Genomic DNA, 24955 nt, shown 5'->3' on the forward strand with positions numbered 1-24955 from the left:
AAATCGATTCTACAAAGAAAACAATATTAAAGAGTTATTTGATAAAAACAATCCCCACACCATACTCTCATATCTTAAAAAAATTGGCCTTTATAAAAAAATTTAAAAAGAACCCTTTATACAACGGTCCTGGATATGACCTAAAACTATATCCGATGGTGAGGCCCCAGCTTGCAGGCCTTGGGGAGTGTGGAGCCACCCTTTAATTGCCATTGCTCCCAGGTCCACTCTGACCCGGAGTGGTAGTACCTGTTAGGGTCCCAACTATGAGTTAAATAGAATCCGACTTAAAAAACAAATATACCTCATTAAAAATCGTTCCTCAAAATAACTAGATTCGGCATTAAATAACCTGAAAAAGGTTGATATGCCGTAAAACAAAAACAACCAACCAACCAAGGATAGACCCTTGGGGCACTCCCGCATTTATATCATATATATATATATATATATATATATATATATATACACATATGCAGTAAGTTATAAAAATATATATGGCAATTAAACTACACAGAATATTCCGCGTTTCATCCATGCTAGGATTCGTCAGGCTTATACTGGTGTGGATGAAACACGGAATATTCTATGTAGCTTAATTGCCAAATATATTTTTATAACTTACTACCTAGCTCTACCTATATATTGAGCACTTTTGAAGTAAATACTTCAAGTTTACACATAAAATTATACTTTCGTATATTAATTTATGTGATTAAATGAAGTAGTCATATATATATATATATATATATATATGAACAAATGATTAATAAAACATGTTAAAAGACATCTTGAAAAAGAGTTAAAAACATATTTAATTTTAAAAAGGAAGCACAAGATAAGTGGATCATCCTTAATCTGCGGAGTATCGAAGAAATACTCTCCTTCTCATCAGAAGGCAGGAATTAGCAAAATGCGGGATCGGATTTTGCATGTAAAAGTATTTAATGAAACTACAAGTAAGTCACAGATCTTACTTGGTTAAAAAAAAAAGGGTGAGGTAAGGGGAATAGGAGGTAAAAGAAAAAATGATAAAAAGATTTCACATGAATGGATAATCCGGTGAAGGGTAAAAAATCCAAGAATGGTAAAATCCAAACACAGTCGAATTAAAAATTTCCAATCCAACAGGTAAGTTCCAAATGGTCCAAAATGATCCAAAAGGCAGAATTCCTTGGAAAAAATCACAAATGGAATGAGTTCCAAGTCATTAAAAGAAAAGTTCAAATGTGCACAGAAAAAGCACTGGAGATAATATTTAAAACACGTCTGCCAAGGCCGGAGGAATCAAGTAAATTAAGGTTTAAAAAAAAAAAACGGAAAAACGGTGAAAGTTTAAATTTGAAAAGAAAGGTCAAACTCACTATCCATTCATGTGAAATCTTTTTATCATTTTTCTTTTGCCTCCTGTTCCCCTTACCTCACCCTTTTTTTAACCAAGTAAGATCTGTGACTTGCTTGTAGTTTCATTAAATACTTTTACATGCAAAATCCGATCCCTCATTTTGCTAATTCTTGCCCAATGATGAGAAGGAGAGTATTTCTTCGAAACTCCGCGGATTAAGGACTATCCATTTATCTTGTGCTTCCTTTTTAAAATTAAATATGTTTTTAACTCTTTTTCAAGATGTCTTTTAACATGTTTTATTAATCATTTGTTCATATTATAAGCTCTATTTCCTTTTCGGTTTTATTGAGCTTTTACATCTGGTTGAGATTAATTTACTTGTAAATATTAACGCTTTAATATTTATAATATATTTTAAGTTTACCATTTTGATTACCTTGGTAAACTTATTGTAATTTTTATTTCTATATATATATATATATATTTCTTTTTATTTTAGAGAAAAAGGTGGCGCCTATGGCAGTGGTGCAACTCATGGCGGTGGTGTCTTCAGTTTCTTCTCTTACAGGTAATTTGTTTGCCATTTCTTGATGATCATTCAACTGATTCTCTCCATTTCACATATGACTGCGTGTCACGTGTCGTTCACTTTTACTAATCATTTTTTTTTTTTTTTTACCTCAATGTTGCACGTGGACATAAGGGGCTACTGTTTGGAATTATATCTACAGGGGCACTCTGTAAGGAAATGAACAAGATGTTCGTTTATATTATATTTAAACTTCTGCATCTTAGTATTGTCAGGGAAGCAGGAAACAGGGAGGGAATTCCAAAATCTAACAGTCCAATGGAAGAAGCTATTAACATAGAAGGCTTTCTGAAATTTAGTGATCCTGATAGTGAAAAGGTTTGTCAACATCAAGAGCACAAGTGCAATGAGTTCATCAGAGCACATTCCATTGAAACACTTGTAAAATAGACACAGGGATACAATATTGCAGTGATGAGACAGAGGTCGGAGCTTGGCCGATAATATAGAACCTATTGGATTTGAGACTCTTTTTGGACTCTGTTTAAGAGTGAAAGATTAGTAGCGGATGTGACACTAATATTCCATGCATGGATGAATGTTGGCTTTGTACAGGTACAGGATACTCTTAGGTGTGAGTAATTTTCTAGCATGGTAAAGGGAACCCACCCTTTTTGCAGCAGCCTTTGCAATGTCCTCAATGTAGTTGCTTTAGTTCATATTTCCTGTGAATGTTAAGTCGAGGAGTTTGAAGGACGTCTGACACAATTTTAGGTTGAGTTCATGACAACATTATCTAGTGTGCTTGTTTATTATCATTGAATGAGTGGTGGAGGGTTCCGCGGATTTGGTCTATCTTAGAGTGCAGAGGAATGACAGGGTTATGATTTGATGGATTTGGATTGTGTGTCTTCATCACAGCAGCTCTTGCTCACTTCCATGGCGTGAATGGCTTCATTCATGTGATCTACATGTCACAAATGTCTACAAATATTTCAAGACTTTTGACGTACAATGTTTTGTTTTTTTAAATTTTTCTTTTTATTTGCTTTTCATTCAGAGACCCAAATTCCATGAAGACCCTTGATGTGTTCAATCGAGCCATCGATTGGGCGTTGGACGGAGACTATACCGAAAATGACATTTGTGAAGCCAAATTGTCTTTCTTTCAGCAGGTGAGCATTTGCAGCCGTCAAACTTGTTAATTTTTCTTTTTAACTCTATAGAAAATTTTCATTTTACATCACATTGCATGCACAATAACTTAATGACAACACAATAATACTACAATAACACAATAACAATACAATACTACAATAATAATATAACACACCACAATAACACAATAACAATACAATAATAACACAACACAATAATAATACAATAATGACACAATAATAATATAACACCACAATAACACAATAATAGTTATAGCAGCAGTAACTTGTGCCAAAAAATCGAAGACATGAGTTTTACTGATTTCCTCTCTTTTTGCAAAACTCAATCATGTTTTGCAAAGTCAAAAAAACCCAAAAAAAACAACAGTTTTTCTCTGCAAAGCAACCAAAATAAATATCATGAATAAATATTTGCTGATATAAACAACTTAAACATAAAAATCTTTTTCAAAATTATTAATTACTAAAATAAATTAAATAAAAGGGTTGATATGCCGTAAAACAAAACAATCAAATTGTCTCTCCTTCTCCTAATCTCTCACTTTTCCTCTCAAAATCTTTCTCCTTCTCTCTCTCTCTCTCTATATATATATATATCTTATATATCTATAATAAAAAGCTGAATGTCTGTGTGTGTGTGTGTGTCTGGTCACGAATAGGCTCCTATATGGTTGACTATTTAAAAAAACTGATCACATATAATGATAGAAGATGTATCGAGACACAGGAATGGGTAGGTTTGATCTGGCAGAACGGTGGTTCATTAAAATTGTGGGGTCTGCATTCGCGCCTGGTCCACAAAGTATGGAAATAAAAAATTTAAAAAAAAGCGTTTACAAGTGGTTTTGATATAGATGTACATAAGAATACTTTGATAAGTATGTTTTAACTTAAATAGGGATGGTATAATAAAATTGTGGGGTGTGCGCCTGGCCTCTATAGAATGAAAATAGGCACAAACTTTAATAAAGACTTTTCATATCTATCTGCGTAAGTATACTTTGATAATTATGTTTCAGTTTGAAGAAATATAGTATAATAAAATTATGGGGTGTTCGTTCGCGCCTGACTTCCATAGAATGGAAATATGTCAGAAAGTTTAACAAGGCTTTTTAATATAGATCCACAGAATATTGTGATAAGTGTTTCAGTGTGAACAGGTATGGTATAATAAATTATGGAGTTTATCTATTTTATTTTTACTTTCATCATATTTTGCTTTGGTTTTGATACCCCAAATTCGAAGCTATCTCTTTAAAACCCTTCCTTTTCATAACCTATCATACTTTCATAAATCAGAGTCCATTTTCTGTAGGCTGTTTTTGAACCCAGTCAACAACGGGTACTTTTGCTAGTATATATATATATATATATATATATATATGTGTGTGTATGGAATAATTATTCTTTCTTCTTTTTTGATGTTTTATTTACCGATTTGAGAGAGAGTTAACAATCATTCATATAGCAATACACATGGCCGTTAAAACGCTTTGGATAATCACAGATTTCAAGGGGTTTCTGCTAAAATAGTCATATTTTAAAAACCAAAGCACTTTAAGTCTTCAAAATACCACCGTTTTGTTCGAAAATGAATATACTTTCAAATGAATTAGTAAATAATAACACACATTATATATTTTAGAGTTTTAAGCAAATAAAGTGATAAAAATGTGAACATCATAAAACAGCATTTTCAGTAAGATTTTTGATTTTGAATCAAGACTTCTGTAGTATTAGTGAAAGTAGCAGCAACGATAACATGGCATAAACAGACGTTTGCTTTTGTTGTTTATTTTTACTTCAAATCGATTTTTTTTTAATTGCAAATCTGGTTACAAATAAAAATTCTTACATGTTTAGTTAGAGCTATTTTGTTATCAACCATACAAATATTTAAAAAAATTGGGTAGTAGTAAATTTTAAAATATTTTAACAAGTGAAAATGTGAAATATGATTGTTTTGGTTCACGTGTATGAACGGTACACACACTTCTAATTTTCGTCCCTTAAAAAATGTTTTCAGTGAATTATCAAATGGAAACTAATCTACTCGATTTAAAAAAAAATAAAATAAAATTAAAAAAAAAACAATCAATATTTAAATATTTGTATTTGATATTTTTCCAAGCATCATGTTTTCTGTTAGAGGGACGTCACTTTTTTAAATAACATTTATTTTTTGTTTGTTTTGTCATAATTCTTGTAAAGTTTCACAATGGGTATCAAACACCCTCTTAAAAAAAACATGGCATTTTTAAGCAATCACAGCATATTTATGTGCATTTACTGCAGATTATTTGGAAACCATTCATTTCTGGAGATTTTCAATGGCATATTCAGATTCCTTGTATAAAAATACACTTATATGGTAAATTTCATTGCTTAGTCTTGTGTTTTAACAAAGATATAACATTTTTACTGAAAAAGTAGTGCAAAAAATGTGACAAAACACATATGGTCTTAAAGAGGGAAAAATATCCAAACATGCAGGCCATAAAAATAGTCATAACTTCCTTGATTTTAATTGAATTTAAAAAATGTAAAAAGATTATTTCTTAGCTTATCAAGCTCTTTCTATATATACCAATATTGAAATATTTTAAGCCATTTAAATTTTTTCATGTGTATTGCTAATTAATATGAAAAGAGAAAGAATAAGCTCTTAGGATTAATGAGAGATTTATTCCTGGGCAACGATGGGACACGGGTAATCTAGTTTATTCAATAATGTCATTATGAAAGAGTGTTATTGTGGAATGTTTTTCAGATCATGGTTCAAATATTTTAAAGTTATGATTAATGTTTTGATCTTGAAATCTATCCAATTACATGACTTCCACTCGTTTGAACACTATGCATTGTCTACTGCATTTGAATTTAGCGTTTATTAGTTGTTAATTTCCTTCATTCATGTGGCAATTGTTTGGTAGTGTTTGAAGGGAAAGGCTTAGCAAATGGAGTCAAAGGTGGTTTCATGGTGGGTTTGAATCTCCTGACTAGCAGGAATTATCACCTCCTACACTGATGATTGCATAAGCATGAAACACTAGGATCTGTAGATTTAATTATAATTATTATGTATGCATTTCAAAACTTACTATATATATATATATATATATATTGTTACGCCGTATCCCAGCCCTACTGATCGGTAAAAATACTGAAATCATCCCATCACTAATATATATATATATATATATATAACTACTTAATTTACACTCACATAAAATTAATATACGAAAGTGTAGATTTATGCGTGAACTTTAAGTATTTACTTCAAAAATGCTCAATACGTAGGTAGAGCTAGTTAGTAATTTATAAAATATATATATGGCGATTAAGCTACACTGAATATTCCGCGTTTCATCCACTCTAGGACTCTTCAAGCTTATGCGCGAATTCTGTGGTTGTTTATCATTTTTATATGCTCCTCTTCTATTGAGCAATACAAAATAGTTTTAAAACTAACAAAAACAATAAAAAATAAACAAATAAATTAAATAAACATGAATATACATAAACGATCATACATATATGTATGTATATTATATATGTGCATATATGTATGTACACATATATATATTTATATATAGACTAACAAAAAAAAAAACTAACCTAGTTTTAAAACAGATCCTTTGTTCGATAAATGCATGCCCATTGGCTGATAGGAAGGGCGCGGCTGATTGCCTAACTAACATCCTCAACATATATACTTAAATCATTCGTTGATATCTATGCTGATGACACGACCATCTACGGCAACACATCAAAGGCTGTAAATGACAAAGTTCTCTCTGATTCTCTCTCCTCTGATCTCGAGCGTGTGGTTCAGTGGGGGAAGATGTGGCTGGTTACCTTTAATGCATCCAAAACCAAACTCCTATCCTTACATCATCAACGCTCTGATCCCCAGCTGGCATCAATTGTGATGGATGGTTCTCGTCTGGGTGAGGCCCCGTGTTTTGACAAGCTTCTGGGTTTGACCGTTACTCCTGATCTGAAATGGAACACGTACATCAAGTCTGTTGCCAAGGTCGCTGGAAAGATGGTGGGATCCTTCTACCGCTCCAGAAGATATCTCACTACTGATGCAATTCTCTATCTATATAAAAGCCAAGTACATCCAAGGATGGAATACTGTTGCCATATCTGGGCAGGAGCTGCTAAATACAGCCTATCCTGCCTTGACAGAGTACAAAATAGACTTCGTGGCTTAGTGGGGGATGCCCTTTTCTCTACCCTGCAACCTCTCTCCCACAGAAGAGACGTTGCGAGCCTATCCTTGTTTTATCGTTATTTCCATAGCAGGTGCTCGTCTGAACTCCAATCTCTGGTCCCCCTTCGCCAATCTTTCACGAAAAACACCCGTCTAGCTGAATCCACTGTCGAAAGTTTCCCCCACTCTTTGTCTGTGCCTAGATGAAAACGCGGATTCCATGAACAAAGCTTCTTTCTTAGAACTGCACGCCTGTGGAACTCTGTTCCGTCTGCCTGCTTCCCACCGGACTACAACTTGGTAGAGTTGGGTGACGTAATGAGATATTTAAAAAACGAAATTTCCCAGGTTCCTCAGCAATGCGTTGGTATGGGAAGGGATATCTGTCTCAAAGACAACAATAAAATGAAATGTATTGGACAATGAAGAAACGAGGACAATGAAGAATTAAACTTTTATTTGAAAATAATTAAGTATATAAATAAATACGTTTTGAAAACTGAAAACAACGCATTTTTTTTAATATAAACAAATTTATTTGCTTATATCAGATATATTTGGATGTTAAACAACCTTATCAGTGTAGAGTCTGTTTTTTTTTTTCTTGACCGCATGGTGAAATTCTGCATGCGAGGGTGATGGTAGTAGCCCGATGTTCTTGGTAACGGCTCGATATTTAAATAAAAATAAAAAGTCATCAGCAGGGTTTCGTGCCAGCTGCGCAAAATTGAAATTAGGAAAGAAATTTTTTTTTCTTTACCTGCTTTTGAAGCGTTGTGTTAGTTGAAAATTGAAAATAATTACATATATACATTTCAGTTTATTGTTGTCTTTGAGACAGATATCCCTTCCCATCCCAAGCAATGGGAGATTTTGTGTTTAACAAAATCAAATGAAAAAAGATAATTAAAGGAATCGTTTTTGGTATCGGAAAATAGGCACAAATTTTTACAATACTGGTTACAATACCGGCAAAAGTCTTGATTTTTCTGATTTCAATTCTAATTAATTATCCCAACACTAATATATATATATATATATATATATATATATATATACCATACTTTAGGGTAATTGCACCAGATCCAGGGGTAATTGCGCCAACAAAAAAAAGTGTTCTTTATATGCGTGGTTGCCAAAAGAGCACATTTAGCTAGTTGGCATAATTACCTCGGACTTGATGCAATTACCCCAAAATCCAATATATATATATATATATATATATATATATATATTGATTTCCGTGTTTGAATTTTAAATTGAAATATGTATGAAATATGTTTGGAAACTGAATTACAACGCAATTTTATGTAAACATATGTTTTATTTTATGTAAATACTTATTTTTTTTTATGTAAATATATTTTATTTTATGTAAATATATGGCGAGGAAATAAGGAAAAACAGATAAAATACTGACAAAGGAGTATAACTGCGAAATATATTAAATTTAAACATTTGAAAATATTTGTTTTTTTTTCATAATATTGTGTTGTAATTGGCTTCCAAATGCATTTCAATTTAAAATATATATATATTATGATTAAGGTTATATATATATATATATATATATATATATATATATATATATATATATATTATGATTAAGGTTATATATATATATATATATATATATATATTATGATTAAGGTTATATATATATATATATATATATATATTTATTATGATTAAGGTTATATATATATATATATATATATATATTTATTATAATTAAGGTTATATATATATATATATATTTATTATAATTAAGGTTATATATATATATATATATTTATTATAATTAAGGTTATATATATATAATAAAATATGCATCATGATGCGTATTTGATTCAAATTAAATCAACATTTCTATATGGAACTTACACCCTTGACGAGATATATATATATATGTATGTGTGTGTATGAATTTTTTATTTGCTTCATTCTCTTTTATTAGAATGATAAGCCTGTGCCCCCAAGTTCTCGTGGCATGAAGCTTTTCTTCCATGAACTGACTGATGACTTAAGACAAACAAATCGAGACAGGATATTTGCCACAATGAAACAAGATCTTATTGACGTTGCCAACACGTAAGGCCTGCTCATTCTTTTGAACTTTCTTTTGAACTTTGTTTAATCTATTCTGCAGATTAATTTTTCATGTTTAATCTTCATAAATATTGTTATGAACTAACCTTCCTTATCAAAGATAGTAAAAAAAAAAAACGACTTTTGTTTCACATCTGTAGCATTGTTAACTTTCTATCAGTTAATCTGTTTTTAAATGAACATCTCTCTCCTCCTCCTCCCCACTCAAACATTGACCATGACACTGTAATTGAGTGATGGAAAGGTTGGTGTTTTTTTAAAAAATATATTCCGTATTTTATTCTTGTAAATATTGACAACCAAAATTTTACACAGAATACAAATTTATTATTTAACGAGCAAAGGAAGGGGAGGTGGGTACCTGACGTTGCCAGTCATAAAATATGCTTTAATATACCTTAATGCCTGCAGATTTTGTATTTTTTATTACAGAGCCGATTCTCTATTGATTGTTATATATATATATATATATATATATATATATATATATATAAAACAATCATGAAGGGAAGACTTTTATTATTCATGATTAAAAATAAAATACATAAAACACGTTTTGTAAAAAAGAAAAATAAAGGGCGGGGGGGGGGGGCAGTTGACCTATTTTGCCCTTGCTTCTTCAAAGCTGCATCGAGGGATTTAAAAAGGAAAAATCAAAAATATTTACATTATTAAAATAAAGTTATGTTGCTTTCTGTTCATGGGTGAAAAAAAAAAGACCAGGAAAGCGATTTAAAAAAAAAAAAAAAAAAAAAAAAAAGCAACATTATATATTTTCGAAGATCCTAGAGGTCAATCACACTCAAACCTAAGAGACAGTCCCTCTGTTTATAGAGGGAACTCCTTCTCAACCGAAAGTAAATCGTCTTCAATATCTTTAGATGAAATGTGGAGTGAGCACGACTCAGAATTGTACGCTGCACATGTTTTTATATATATAGTTGAACGTCAATTTTGTATTGAACAGCAGATTTTCTATTATTTAGCACATATGCACTTGACATAATTTATCGAACTTCTAAACCTTATACTTCACTAACATCTAAAGACATGCCAAGCATTACCATCACCATGCCATGTAAAAAAAGAAAAATAGTCTGGATTTTCGTGATGAAGATTCTGTTATGAATCGAAATATTCAATTTAATTTTAATAAATAATTATGTTTATTAGAGATTTTGTACTTGGTTGGTCTTTAAATATTTTAATGTTTTATCGCAACATCAACAGTGGATTTTCTTTTATTTAGGAAATAAATTTGAGACTAATTTCCCAATTTAATTTACTTTAGAAGTTTTTTATGTTTGCTGAACTTGGTATTAAATAACCCTAAAATGATTTATATGCCATAAAACAATTGATAATAGTAACAATGCTACCATCGTTGCGTATAATGTGTTTGTCTTATAAAAAGCTTTTATTTTTTTTACAACAGGTATTTGGCGCAGTCTGGAAAGATGACGGGCGTTTCATTTTTGGGGCCGACCAATGAAAAAACTGATACAGACTCAAGATGGAATGTTTTAAAAACCGAGTGATTATACTCTCTGCTAATTATTAAAAAAAAATATGATGGCTCGTTGTTGTTTTGTTTTCTGTGAACAATCATCTCTGCTAGATGATGCCCCCCCCCCAAAAAAAGAACAGGAAATTTACTGCAATTAATTTACAAAAACAAAAAAAAATTAGTACAATCATTTTACAAAAACATATCTCAATGTTGGAAATAGAAAACGGACTTGTTGATAACAAGAAAAAATGGCACTTGAAAGGACATTTTTTTGTTTTCATTTTTGAAGAATTCCAAAGGGAGACAATTCAAAGAGTTAAGCTTCCTGTAACTTCCATGATTTTATCCAAAAATCAATAAGGCAGAAAATTATTTATTAAAGAAAATAGAAAATGGAATTTGAATAAAACGATCCTAATTGCTTATGTAAGGCACAGGGAAAGTAATTTTCCATTTCGATTTATTTTATAAAAACAAGATGCCCGCAATTTTTCACCTGCTAACACGATTAAAGTTTTTTTTTTTTTTTTAATAATTCAGTAATTTCGACTGCATAATTTGGAAGCTAACATTGTAATCTATTAGAATTGACAAAAAAATCAGTAGAAACCATTGGTTTTTATCCGAAAACTCCATCAACAACAAAATTTCATTCTAATAGTGTAAAAGTGCCAAGTCCATATAGTTGAAGAGATAATAAAATGCATTAACCTGTGCAGGGATTGAAATCAAAACCCAGAAATAATCAACTATGAATTTGGTTCTTTCTTCCCCTTCGCTGTTGATAAGTTCAGTGAGTGCAACATCATACAAAATCAATTATTTCTTTTTCTGGAATTGTTTTTAGTATTCGAATATTTTTGTGGGCAAGATGCAAACAATTTTCGACGGTGATTAGAAAAGAACTGAAAGAACAGATAATAGAAAACTATGAAGTGAAGAAAAATGTGAGACAAGCGACAACAAGCCAAGTTCTTAATTTAATCCTTTATGATTAAAAAATATTTTTTGTTAATTTTAATTAGTTTAAACGGTAAAGATACTATGATTGTCTTCAAACTGGAAAAATTATGAAGTTCAATAGTTAAATTACCACTGAGAATATTTTTATTTCATAAACTTACCTTGATTGTAATCCATTGTGCTTGAAAAAAGCATGTTTATGACAAAAAGCAAAATCCTTCACTGTCTGATACAAATGGCAACATACTGAATGTAAGCAATGGACAGTTGCAATCTAGAGGTATCTGGCATCTACCCAGGTACTGAACTAATACGTACAAGGCGTGTTTGAATCAATTCTCACTTTATTTATGTTGTATTCATTTGTTTACGAATGAATTAGTTCAACCGGGTCATAAAGAGTTAAAATATTTGTTACAATTTTAAATAAATATTTAAAAAAATGACATTTGTTTTATTTTTTTTCAAAAAGAAAAAAAGGTGATAATTACAATTATTTTATGGTAAAAGAAATACTTTTCTCAACATTCTTAAACCTTACTGACATTTATTTCAACAAAATCATAAACGGTTAACAAAAGCCAAACACAGTAAATAACACAATAAAACATTATTTGAACATTTATTGAATTCAAATAAAATTTTTAGCTTTTTATTTTTTTTTATTTTTTATTTTCTTTAATAACATTTTCACTCCAAACAAGGGACATCGCCACTTATTTTGATGTAGGGGGCTACTATCAGGGACATAAGCTACAGGGGTACTATGTAGGGAGTTGGGCAGCAAGATGTCGGTTTATAAAATAATTAGAATTTCAAAATAAATAATAACAGCCATCTAATTAGACATAAGATCTATTTTTAATGTAGGCAAAATCCAGCTGCCCTCAAAGGAGTACAACGGTTTGATAACAAAAATGAAAATTGTTTTTAGTCTGGAAGGATTTCTTTCCTGGCAGAGGTCAGAAAAGATACTACACTTTGATACTAGCCTAAAAAACAAAAATCAAGGTTTTTTTATTGTCACCCATATCTTAAAATAACAGATGTTGGCAAAATTCCACGCCTAATATTTGACTATAAAGATTTTCACAAACCTTCAAGTTTATCTCCAGGTTTTATTTACACTGGCCAGCAACTTATCTTTGAAGAAGACTGTATGAATGTAATCCAAGAATAAGCAAAGATTAAATTTGAATCTTAAAGGGTTTTTTATCGATAAACATCTAAAATCTTGCTAAGTTAGCAAGTTCCATTCGCCATTAGAATTCAAACCATGAATAGAGGTAACAGGATTGTTGCAACAATTTTTTCTTGGAGTTACAAACCCGATATTTCCACATTCTGTTTTCATGTGAATAATGCCTACTTTACGTTGACAAGGTCGCTGGAAAAATGGTAGGATCCTTCTACCACTCAAGTAGATATCTCACTCCTAATGCAGTTCTCTACCTGTATAAAAGCCAGGTACGTCTAATGATGGAGTACTGTTGCCACATCTGACCAGGAGTTGCTAGGAGCAGCTTATCTTGCCTTGCCAGAGTTTATAGCTTTCTCAACCTCTTTCTCACAGAAGCGACATTGTGAGCCTGTCTCTGCTTTATTGTTATTTTCATGGCAGGTGCTCGTCTGCGCTCCAAACTTTCACGAAAAACACTCGTCTAGCCAATAATTTCCTCCCACTCTTTATCTGTGCCTAAACTTTAACAGATTCCATGAACAAAACTTCTTTCTTAGAACTGCACGTCTATGGAAGTCTCTTCCGTTTGCTTGTTTTCCAGCTGAATACAATTTGATTGTCTTCAAGTCCAACGTAAACAAATTCTTGATGAACCGCTCCCCCCTAAGTAATCTAATTTACAAAATTTCCACTACTTACGATTACTATGCTATAATCCCATTGACTACTGTACACCCATTAACCCTTACCCTCGAGTGGTGTCCATGACTTGATAAGTGGTGACTCCTATGTAGAAAAAAAAAAAAAAAAAAAATTATAGATTACCTGAATACAAGGATTCATAAACTTTTTTTTATCAAATCTGCACAGTCAAATCTCTTCTTTGGTCCTTCACTATTCTGTGACCTGCAATTAATGTTTCACAACAGCACAAAGAAATAAAAAAAAAATCAATTAGACAAAAGGAATTTTTTATCAAGATGTTGACATTGCCTTCTCTTCTGGCAGAGGAGAGCATCTCAAGCTATGGATATTTATTTCAAGAAGAAATAAAAAAAGTCATCAATTTGAAGAAAGGAACTTATCAAGATGTTGGCAGACCTGAAATTGAAGACTTACATTAAATCTGTTACTGGGAAAATTGTTGCATCATTCTACTGCCCCAGAAAATACCTGGTTCTAAATGTAATTTTCTATTTGTGTAAGAGTTCGATACATTCCAAGATGGAGCACTGCTGTCACATTTGTATCATGTTGCTCACATTTTTTCTTTTCTTGATAATCAATTTTGCGATTTAGTGGGGGATGATGTATAGTTTTCTCACTGAATAGACGTTCAACGTCTTTCTCCCGTTATAGTCATTTCCATGGTTGATGCTCTTTCTTTGGTTTCTCCACGTAAAAACTCACAGCAAGAACTCGGCTCCTACCTTCACTACAAAAGTAAACTTTCCTTTCTTGCTCTGTGTACCTAAAATCAAGCAGAATTTCCATGAACAAAGTTTCTTTCCAAGAACTTATTTGTAGAACACATTACAAATGTGGTCATCTTCAAATACATGTTGCGAGTCTTCTCATTAAGTAATCAAATTTTTTTTCAATCCTTTCACAGTATTGTTCATCATTCAACCCTTAGTAATTTAATCAAAACCCATTTGAGAATAATTTTAATATTAAAACCTAAAATCTATTTTATTTTTATTGTAAGTTGGTTTCCTTTCAGTTTCCACGGCTTCCTCAGTTTATTGTAGAAGCTAAATATTCACGAAATCTAATGGAAACTTTTTTTTACAACAAGGTTACCACATATCAAGGCCTGAAGGCCACTCAAAGATAAAGGTTAATGTAATAATCGTTTGTGGTAAAAATTTGGTATAATTAGATTATTTACGAGGACGGTTCAATCAGAACTTTTTTTTTTTTGTTATTGCATTTTCATCCCAGACAAGGCACAGTGTTACTTTGATGTAGGGGCTACTATCTGAGACATAATTTGTAGGGGTACTATGTAGGGAGTTGAGCAGCAAGATGTCTGTTACACTTGAACTTCTGCATCAGGGAAACAGGAACCTGGAAGGGAATTCCAAAGTCAAGCAGTCCTAGGGAAGAAACTATAAGAGTAGAAGGGTGTCTTACATCTAGGGATCTCTACTGTGTAGGGGTGGGATTTTGCTGCTTGTCAGGTTTGTCAGATATATTTCAGTCAAGGAGACACAAGGTCAGAGCATTCACCATTAAAATATTTTAAAACAGACAGAGGAGTGCAACATTTCATTGATAGGACAGCGGCTGAAGCTTAGTTGATAGTGCAAGACATTAGGTTGGTGACCTTTTGAACTCTTTCTAAGAGTGAGAGACTAGTAGCAGATGCACCGGCCCAAATGTGGCAACAATACATGGGCAAATATTGGCCTTGTAGAGGTAAAGGATACTCTCAGACTTAAGTAATTTTCTATCATGGTATCCCAGCTTCTTTGCAGCAGCCTTGGCAATGCCCTCAGTGTATCTGTTCCAACTCATGTTCTCGTGAATGCTAAGCTGAGGAGTTTGAACAAAGTACTTTGAAGTAATCTATATCTTTAGCCATGGCTATTAATTTACATTGGACGACAATATTGTAGTTGGCTGGAAAGCAGACCAGTGGAACAGAGTTCCACAGACAGGCAGTTCTAGGAAAGAAGCTTAGTTAGGCAGTGTAGTTTGCTGGGTGCTCCTTCTACATATTTTTCATTGAAATTTCAAAAGTTCTCTACCAGCATTTTTTTCTCAGCCAAAAAAAAAAAAAAAAAGTGAAGATTAGTTAATATTGCATTTTTTTTTTTAATTTTTTTTTAGAAAGAGCAAAAAAATTGTGAGTTGAATAAATCAAGATAATTATATTCAATAACTAGCGGGGGGGGTACCCGATGTTGCCCGAGTGTTTGGAGGTGTGTGTGTGTTAAGGGGGGGAGGGGGGTAAAGTAAAGAATAAGCAAAGTAATAAACCTATTAAATATTCAAAAGAAAAAAACGATGTTACACTTCCTAAAAAAAAAAAAAAAAAACTCGGAATCCCCCCCTCCCCCCCCCCAAAAAAAACTGAATAAACGTCAAACCGGTTTGAAAAAGAAATCAGAAAAACAAAAAGCAAAAATAAGGGTAAAAAATGATGAACGTGTTCGGAAAAAGCGAAAAAGAAAATATGGCATAAATAACCCTTCGTTTGGTGCAGTCCATGTTTTAAATGTTAATTTTATATAAAAAAAAAAAAAAAAAAAAATGGAAAGAATCTTGTTTTTTTAGTGTAAAACTGTTGGGAAAAAATGGTAATTAAGCAACATAAAAGTAAACGTGGGATAAGAATTAATGTTTGTGGGAATGTCGCTATTGGTTAATTCCGTGGTGCATTTCACCAAATAGAAAGCATAGAACGGAAAGGCACGGTAAAATTCCATTCCAGGTTTTTTAAGCATCTATGAAGTACAGAAAACCGGTGTTCCTTCATAACTGTCCTTTGTGAACGATCCCACAACAGTAAGTGGTGATGGGGGTAGGAGGAATTAATTAGAGAGAAAAGATTTTACTACTTCCATTGATTTTAACCGATTTTGGCAGTGAACTCTCAGCAGAAAAAATATAGGAATCTACGATCAGTGAGGAAATGGAGAGGTAATATGCCTGTAACACATCTCAGATATTGTGCTGCAGTTTGTACATAGTACATTTGCATGAAATGTCTTGATTTTTAATCCTATTAAGGTCAAAATTAGAGGGGAAAAATGAGTTCATTTATATATATATATATATATATATATATATATATATATATATATATATATATATATATATATAGGGAGGGAAAGGAAAAGATATTGAGTGAAAACTAAACACATTGACAGAATATTGTTTTTCAACATTGCTTTCTATTATAGCTTGGAGAGTGCAATTCCAAGGGAGATAATTCATATATCCCAACTTCCTTAACTCTGCATACTCTTTAATAAAAAAAAATTCAGTCATTTCAAAGAAACTGATGATTTTGGTTATGCCATTTTTAATGTCTGATAATGATTTGATTTCCCAAATATTTGTGCCATGCCATCTTTCGTTGAACCGATCTTCATGAGGGTTTGAATTGCAAGCATATCTGACAGCAGTCTCATTAAGTATCCCAATCATAACAGTCTAATTCTGAGTAATAATAATTCATATCCCAGGTTTTTGTATTTATTCAGCTCTTGGCTTGGGCCCTATGTACTGTTCATAACTTATATAAGTTTGACTCATGTCCAAGTAACCTATATCTAAAATTTCAAGTGTTTAGAACCAAAATTGGCTGAGGAGTTTGATAGAGTCTGCAAAGGTCAACTCTTTCAACATTTTTAGTCCAAAAACTGATTAAAAAGCTTGCCCTATGTCTGAATACACTTCACATAAAATTTCAAATGTTTAGACCAAATTTGGTCAAAGATCAAAGATTTTTAACAATTTTGACCCCTTAACATTTATTGTTTTGGGCTCAAATAATTTAAAACATTGATCCATGTCCAAGTAACCTACATAAAAAATTTCAAGTGTTTAGATCCAAAATTGGCAGAGGAGTTTGGTAGAGTTTTCAAAGCTCAAATCGTTGAACTTTTATCCCGTGACAGCCAAATTGCTGGCCAAAAACCGATTAAAAAGATTTTCCCAAATCTCAATACCCCTTATGTCAAATCTTGAGTCTGTAGGCTGAAAATTGACAGAGTAGTTTGGTAGGGAAATGTACACACACAAACAATTTCACTTTTATAGATAGATTGTATTTTGGTCATTTTGGCTCAAATGGTGCACCACAATTGGTGAAAGATCTACCAAATTGTTTTTGCTCTATACGCCTATGAATCTTGACAGAGAATAAAATTTTCCCTTATGTTGGGTTTCCGAATTACACTGATCTACCACGTCAGGCAATGAGGATATCCGAAAGCACTACAGCATTGAATTGATAGAGGGAATGATGAGGAAATGGCAGTTTAAATGGTTTAGATGCAAAACCTATGCACTGGAAGTCACCAGAAAACAACTTAGGGGTAGACCAATGATGAGAAGTGCAGAACCCGAGTTTATAATTTTGGATGTCTCTGTAGCTTGGATTAGAAAAATTTTGGATATCTGTAGCTTGGATTAGAAAAATAGTATTTTGGTAACTTGCCACATGTGGTTGAATGGTTAATTTTTCAAATGTAGTTCTATTGCAAATTAATTTCAGTTTAAAAGAACAAATTTAAATCTGAAAATTTAACCCATGAAAACTAATAATCTTGATATGCATCAATGGTTTAACAATGAAAATGTAATTTCAAATGCAAGTGCACTAAGACCAATAAAGTTGCTTTTCGACATAAAATCAATGCACGTATAGAAATATAGTAAGAGCTAGTTGTAGAGAAATGTATAATTTTTATCCTGCACTTCTCCCAAGTGCGTACGTATATTTACTAACTCAACGACTCAGTTTATGAAAATAATGTCTTTGTTTTGACATCTCAACTTGTAGCTTGTGACAAGTCCCACGCAGTGAGAGGGAAGATGGGGGTGGTGAATTTGCAGTAAATTGTCAGCACATACAGATCTGCTTGAGTTATCTCCCTGTTTTTTGTGTTCTTTGCTTAAATATATTGACCAAATTCTCATTGTTCCTTTGTTTTACCATTGACGTCAGGCCCCGCTCAATATCTAGGCTAGTTCTGTTTAGATTTGCTATTCACAAAACCTGGCATAATCCAACAGAAATCAGAGCATGCTGCTGTTTGATCTAGGTAGTGATGCATTCTTCCAAACAAAATCAACAACCTCAGTTTAAAAACAATTTTTGTTTTTTTAGATTAAAAATGGTACTCATTTTCCCAGCTTTAAATGTCTTGATTGTATTTGTAACTAGTCACTACTTGACCCCCCCCCCCCCTAGAAATGACAACATCAGATATCCACTGAAGATAATAGCCAGGAAGTATCCATCCAAAGAGTTTTTTTCTTTTTCTTTTTTTTAAAGGAAAATTACCTTTTTCAAATGAGGCACTTATTTTATTTCAAGCAAAAAATCTCTTGGATGACAGAAGTCCAATCAATTTTTTGTGCTCCCAACATCACATACATTACTAAAACATCCAATTCAATGCAGGTTTGCAAAAATGTGATTAGTTTTAAAAGACAAAAATCAAATCAAAATAATATTTAAAAACAAAACAATCCATATTTTTACATTTTTTTTTTATTTAAATGAATTTTGTTCCAATTGATGAAAGTCATGTTCTCCTTTTCAAAAGAAAAAATAATGACAAAATATTTTGAAATTTCAAATACAAGAAAAATCTTTTTAAACAAATCATTATTTTTAAATATCATATCTCAGCTGCAAAGCATAAAGTCTTCATTTCATACGCAGGTACAAATCTTAATGCCAGTGAGTTCACTACGGTTCACGATGGTACAATGAAAGATCATTAATAATTATTCAGTTCAAAATCTCCAATAATTCTATGAACTTAAACTTGACTAAAAATCAACAGTGTAGAAAATGTTCCTTTAAAGGCTCTTTTTTTTTATTATTATTTTATGCTAAGGTTTGAAGGAAAGGGGAAAAAATGAAATTAAATGAAATAATTGCTGCCAAGAGAAGAGAATACCAGAAAATAAACCCTTAAATAAAAATTTAAAAAATAGTAAAATAATTTAAAAAATATAACTCCAAGTGTGTGCATATACATGTGTGTATATGTGCGTGTGTGTATATCATACACAAACACTGATAGTTGTAAGTATTGGTTTTTAGGATCATCTCAGTTTTCTATTACAATTTCTATACAGTGCTCAGTACCCTTTCAGACAGAGCATTGTATAGTACTTGATTAAGTTGTGTTTTTAACAGATCATTATCAAAAGTTTCTTAGTGATCGTCAGACATCATAGAACACTTCCTATGTTGTAATCAATAAATTTAACCATCCGATGATTGCTAAGAGCATGAGACCTTTATTAAACAATCTATTAAAAACATGTCACTGTTGTAACTATATATATATATATATATATATATATATATATATATATAGTTAAATTATATTCAAGTTAGCACAAAAAGTCAATTCATAATCATGATTTTTTTGTCTTTAATATATAGGCGAATATATAAGTGAATTTTTATATTTACTTTTCCCATATAAAAAAATAAAATCATGATTGTGGATTGGCTTATTAGTAATTGGAATGTAAATTTACAATGTATATATGCTCTGAAAATATTAACTCATCTTTATTGCTCTTATTATTCATAAATTAATTATTTTATAAGGAAAAAAAAATGATCCATCTTTATGTTCACATAAGATTATATGCATACACACATACATAGATTATATGTATACACACATTTCTTGCTTTGTTTCCAAACGAATATCCTTCTTAAAATCCTGGGTTAGGGAGGGACAAATAATTCAAAATGATTTTGCAGAATTTGAAATAATGATCAAAATTTTAAAAAAATCATTAAAAAAAATTTAATGATTGAATTATGAACTGTTTGCCTTCCAACTGAATAAAATGATCCGACACACATTTACATACATGTACATACACACCAGACTATAAAAAAAATATCTGCAACATCTGTCATATTTAAAATAAAAAATTTAAATCAAAATGAAATAAACAAAATGGAGAAAATGTTTGTTCAAAATTATAAACATAATTATTCTTTCATAACTTTAATTTTATGATTAGGAAAATCCTTTGCTTTTATAAGATTAGGAAAATGGAGGAAAATCCTTTGCTTTTATAAGATTAGGAAAATGGACACGTGCAACATCTAAATTGGCTAGGGTTAAATTTTCTTTTGCTTAGCAGGACTTAAGCAGAAGAGCAATTCTCTATTATGCCTTCACCTCAATCGGCAAGAATGCAATTCAGACTACTGTCTATCTAAAATATATCTATATAAAATTACAAATGTTATTGTGCTGAACCATTTCCTCCTCCTTTTGTTTGAAATAATTCTGAAACTCACATTTACTGGATGTGTTTTCCATTTATCTAATCGTTACATAATTTAGGTTTTGACTGAAATCCTGGTTTTTACAATAAAATTTATATTAAATGTTAGCAACCCAACCTCAACTTTAATTTGATTGTGACAGATCTATAATACCTGATAAGAGCCACCTCTGTGGTATTAGTTAATAATAATGATAATAGCTAATAATAGTATGAGATAATTCTAGTTATGATGATGATGATGATGAGGGGAATAGCTACTGAAAAAAATAAAAATGAAAAAAGCCGTATTTGTGGTCCCTCGCCATATTGAAGGCCCAGAATGAATAAAATATATTAAATTATATACATAGCAGTATTTACAAACAAAAAAAAAGTTTTTAAATAAAATAAAAAAGAGGAGTGGAGAGGGGGGGGATCATATTTATGAGTGGCAAGAAATTAGGGTATGGGATCATTCAGAAAGTTCTGAGAAATCTTTGCAAAGATGCTGGAAGTAAAAAACAAAAACAAAATCAAAACTTTCCGAATGACTGATATAAACAGTAATTTTTTTTTAAATGTGAAAATCCACTCATCCGATATTCAAATTTACAAAGGGTTAAATGAGATCCGCAACATAGAAAAAAAAGTCAATTACAAAAACTGTAGAGAGACAATGGATACCCCTTGACAAAGGTGTCCGCATGACAAGTTTAGTAAAGCAAGAATTGTGCAATCCCTAACCACACCGCCTCCGAGCCAGCATAAGTTCAATAGCAAAGAGAAATCCAAGACAATTTAAAATGTCAGGATAAGTAGGGAATGACTGGTGTTGTTTCAGTTTTCCTTCTCCTAAACTGGTTGCCTAACAAGAATACCAAACAATAGACATTAACATCAAATAACAATATCCATTGTCAACATTCGATTTCTCAGTCATGAAAACCACCATCTGTTGCTACTTTCTGATATTCACTCCAAGCTACATCAGCGCCACCTGTGTCATAAGTTTGCACTACGAGAGTTCAAGGGAGATAAGTTGGTCTAAGAGTAGATTAGGATTCTCTACTCCTTAAATTTGTGGATTTTAGGCAAATATGCATAAATACATACTAATATATATATATATATATTGCAAAATTTTTTTACGTGTGGCATGATGACTCAAACAGCAGAGTCTTTACTTCATATACAAGTGACTGATTTTAAATCCTACGTTTGGATGTGTCCAAATATAAAGCCTAAAGGAGAGTGGAACTCTAGTATAAGGTTTGTAGTCTATAGCTTTGGCTGGAATTGTCTTATATAAAAAATATTACCTCCCAAAAATATTTTGTAAGACTTAATACTACAAGATTCCATTATCTGTGCTCTAATTCATCTCATTATTCTGAGATATATATATACACACACCTTAGATTTATATACTCTAAGTAATAATAATTATAATAATCTAAATATTAATAATCAAATAATCTTAGTAGTAATAATATTTTAAAATAGCTTTTAACCTAATTTCAAAAGAAAAATTTTGAAATAAAATACTTTCAAAACAACTGCAAAAACATATTGAGTTCTATTTAATTATAAGATGGATATTAAGCTATTTTTTTTTTTTGAAAGTTGAAAGTTGAAAACTGAATTCAATTTTGGAAGCTTCTGTTGAGATATTTTTCAAGTGAATTTAATCTATAAAAATTATACGCCAAGGCAATTTCATTTTTGGTATATAAGTAATCAAATATATCTTAAAAAAAAAAAAAAAAAAATGGGTGGTAACTCATGAAAAATTAACATTTTACATCCATTTTTTTAAAAGTTGAAATTGCCAAAGATGTATTACAAAAAAATATTTGAAAAATGTTTATCTGTTGTCATTGTTGTATCAAATTTGAAACTCAAACAACGATACACTTTGTCAAATAAAGTACAATAATATCATGGGGTCTGTGTTTGTGCCAGACGTTCACAGAATGGAAATATGTCACAAGCTCCTACAAGAATTTAGGAGATCGACACCCCCACCCCCATAATCAAATATATTCTTTAATTATATTAACCAGAGTATTTAGATAAATATGCTTCAGTTTGAACAAAAGTGGCACAATTGTGGGATCCATATTTGTGCCGAATGCAAATGGATCAGCAACTATGTCCCAGAGCCTAGCTGGAGTCTGAACACGGTAACCCCGTAATAATAATAAAAGGTTGGGTTCGAGACTCCTAACAAACGGTTCCCCAGTTCGATACAAAACACCTGATGAAGGCCGGAGGGCAAAACGGCCGAAACGTTGTGACGATAACAACCAAGATGAGGAAGTCAGTCCGACAATCTCAATCACTGCAGTAATATATAAAGTAAACAACTGAAATTTTCATGTATTCTATGAGTTGAAAATCCTACTTAATCACGTTTCGTTAATAGTAAATATCGTCTTAAAGATTTTCATCTGAGACGATGCCTCTCGTACAATCTTTCTGCACAGACAAAATCAAAACTGGCACAAAGAAGTGAAGAGACAAAAATTGAAGTTAAAATTGAAAAATTTTTTTAAGAATTTATCATACAAGGTATTATGTGGATTTTGGGTGTACATAGATGGCAGTGGGAGTAAATCTACGCGAGAGAGTAAAATACTCCTCCCATTTCCTGTATGGATGACCAATTAATAATAAAAAATGAGCAGGACTAAATATTAAAATTGAAGAAAGCAAGCCAAACTAAAATTTTTCTAACATATTAATCTAACTGAAAAAAATGATGAGTGCGGCTTTTGTTATCAAAGCTATTGAGCATCCATGGGGTAAAAATTGACAAGGTTATATAAGGTTAGTGAGAGACTGCTCAGTTAAGAAAATAAAAAGATAAGTGTTATATATGGGGCACCTTCAGTCTTTGACTGACTATGGATACCCACGAAAGGGTGTCTGCGGATGAAATTTTTGTGGCAGGAGGTGCGCAATCTCCAACCACACCTCTCCTTAGTCGACATTGCTTAATACTAAGTGTGTACAGGACGACTGGAAACAAATGCCAAGATAAGCGGAGAGCTCATACAGCGCCTACAATTCCCAAGTGGTCACCCATCTGGTACTAACCAGGCTCTACATTGCTTAACTTTGGTGATCTGATGAGAACCAGTGTGTCAACGCAATTATGCCGTATATATATATATATATATATATATATATATATATATATTACAAAAGATCAGAACAAGATAAGTACCGTTTCAAATTCAATCAAAAGAGATCACTAATTGGTCGCCTTTATTTAAATCTCTTCAGACTTTGTTTAAACAGATCTTCATTTTTATTTCTATTTTAGTTCACTTGGTTTTCATTATGTCAGACGGTTGCAGTCAACGTGTTTTGACACTACAGACACCATGCACATTGCTAAACATAGTGATCATCACTGACATCATAGTTCCAACCAGTGTCATACTCAGACTCTTATTAACACAAACACATTTTTAATGATGCAGATGTTCAGCAAATAATCAATGATTTTTTTTTGTACATTTTTATTATTGAATTAATTAACCAACAAAGTAGTTTATTAGATGTTTCTTATGGGTCATTATACCAAATATAATTTTTTTTTTAACCAATAAAGCATACCGATGCATTTATCTCCCTTGATGTGTTATATACCTCCTCCCTTCCCTACCTCTTGTTACTGTGTTGACATAAGCTCCTCTGTTCTCGGAGAGCTGTGGCGTTTATCTTAATAGCTCGAACCATCTGTTACCAGAGGTGAGCACAGCGAGTTATAATAACCCGTTGTTTTGTGGCAACAGATTTTTTAAATTGAAAAGTGTCAGTCGGAAATGTGCAAGCTAAACTACATAAGCTTAAAAAAAAAAAAAAAAAAAAAATTCAAATGTGACGAATGCATCATTTAGAATGAACATGAGTGATTCA

General features: G+C 31.7%; 1 protein-coding gene and 1 pseudogene across 1 annotated transcript in view; one reads left to right on the forward strand and one right to left on the reverse strand.

Moving 5' to 3' along the window:
- LOC145254736 (presequence protease, mitochondrial-like) overlaps window positions 1-10961 on the forward strand; it is a 98796-nt gene extending 87835 nt beyond the window's left edge. Inside the window, exons 24-27 of the mRNA XM_080113470.1 lie at window positions 1848-1916; window positions 2938-3052; window positions 9232-9365; window positions 10819-10961. Coding sequence (XP_079969596.1) covers window positions 1848-1916; window positions 2938-3052; window positions 9232-9365; window positions 10819-10921 — 421 coding nt within the window. The 3' untranslated portion in view covers window positions 10922-10961. The remainder of the gene's footprint in view (window positions 1-1847; window positions 1917-2937; window positions 3053-9231; window positions 9366-10818) is intronic.
- A 13118-nt stretch (window positions 10962-24079) lies between these two features.
- On the reverse strand, window positions 24080-24196 carry LOC145255083 (5S ribosomal RNA; annotated as a pseudogene).
- Between the last annotated feature and the right edge of the window lie 759 nt (window positions 24197-24955).

Source organism: Euprymna scolopes, chromosome 30 (genome assembly GCF_053919585.1).
Source record: "Euprymna scolopes isolate OS-2025 chromosome 30, ASM5391958v1, whole genome shotgun sequence".
Classification (NCBI taxonomy): domain Eukaryota; kingdom Metazoa; phylum Mollusca; class Cephalopoda; order Sepiida; family Sepiolidae; genus Euprymna; species Euprymna scolopes.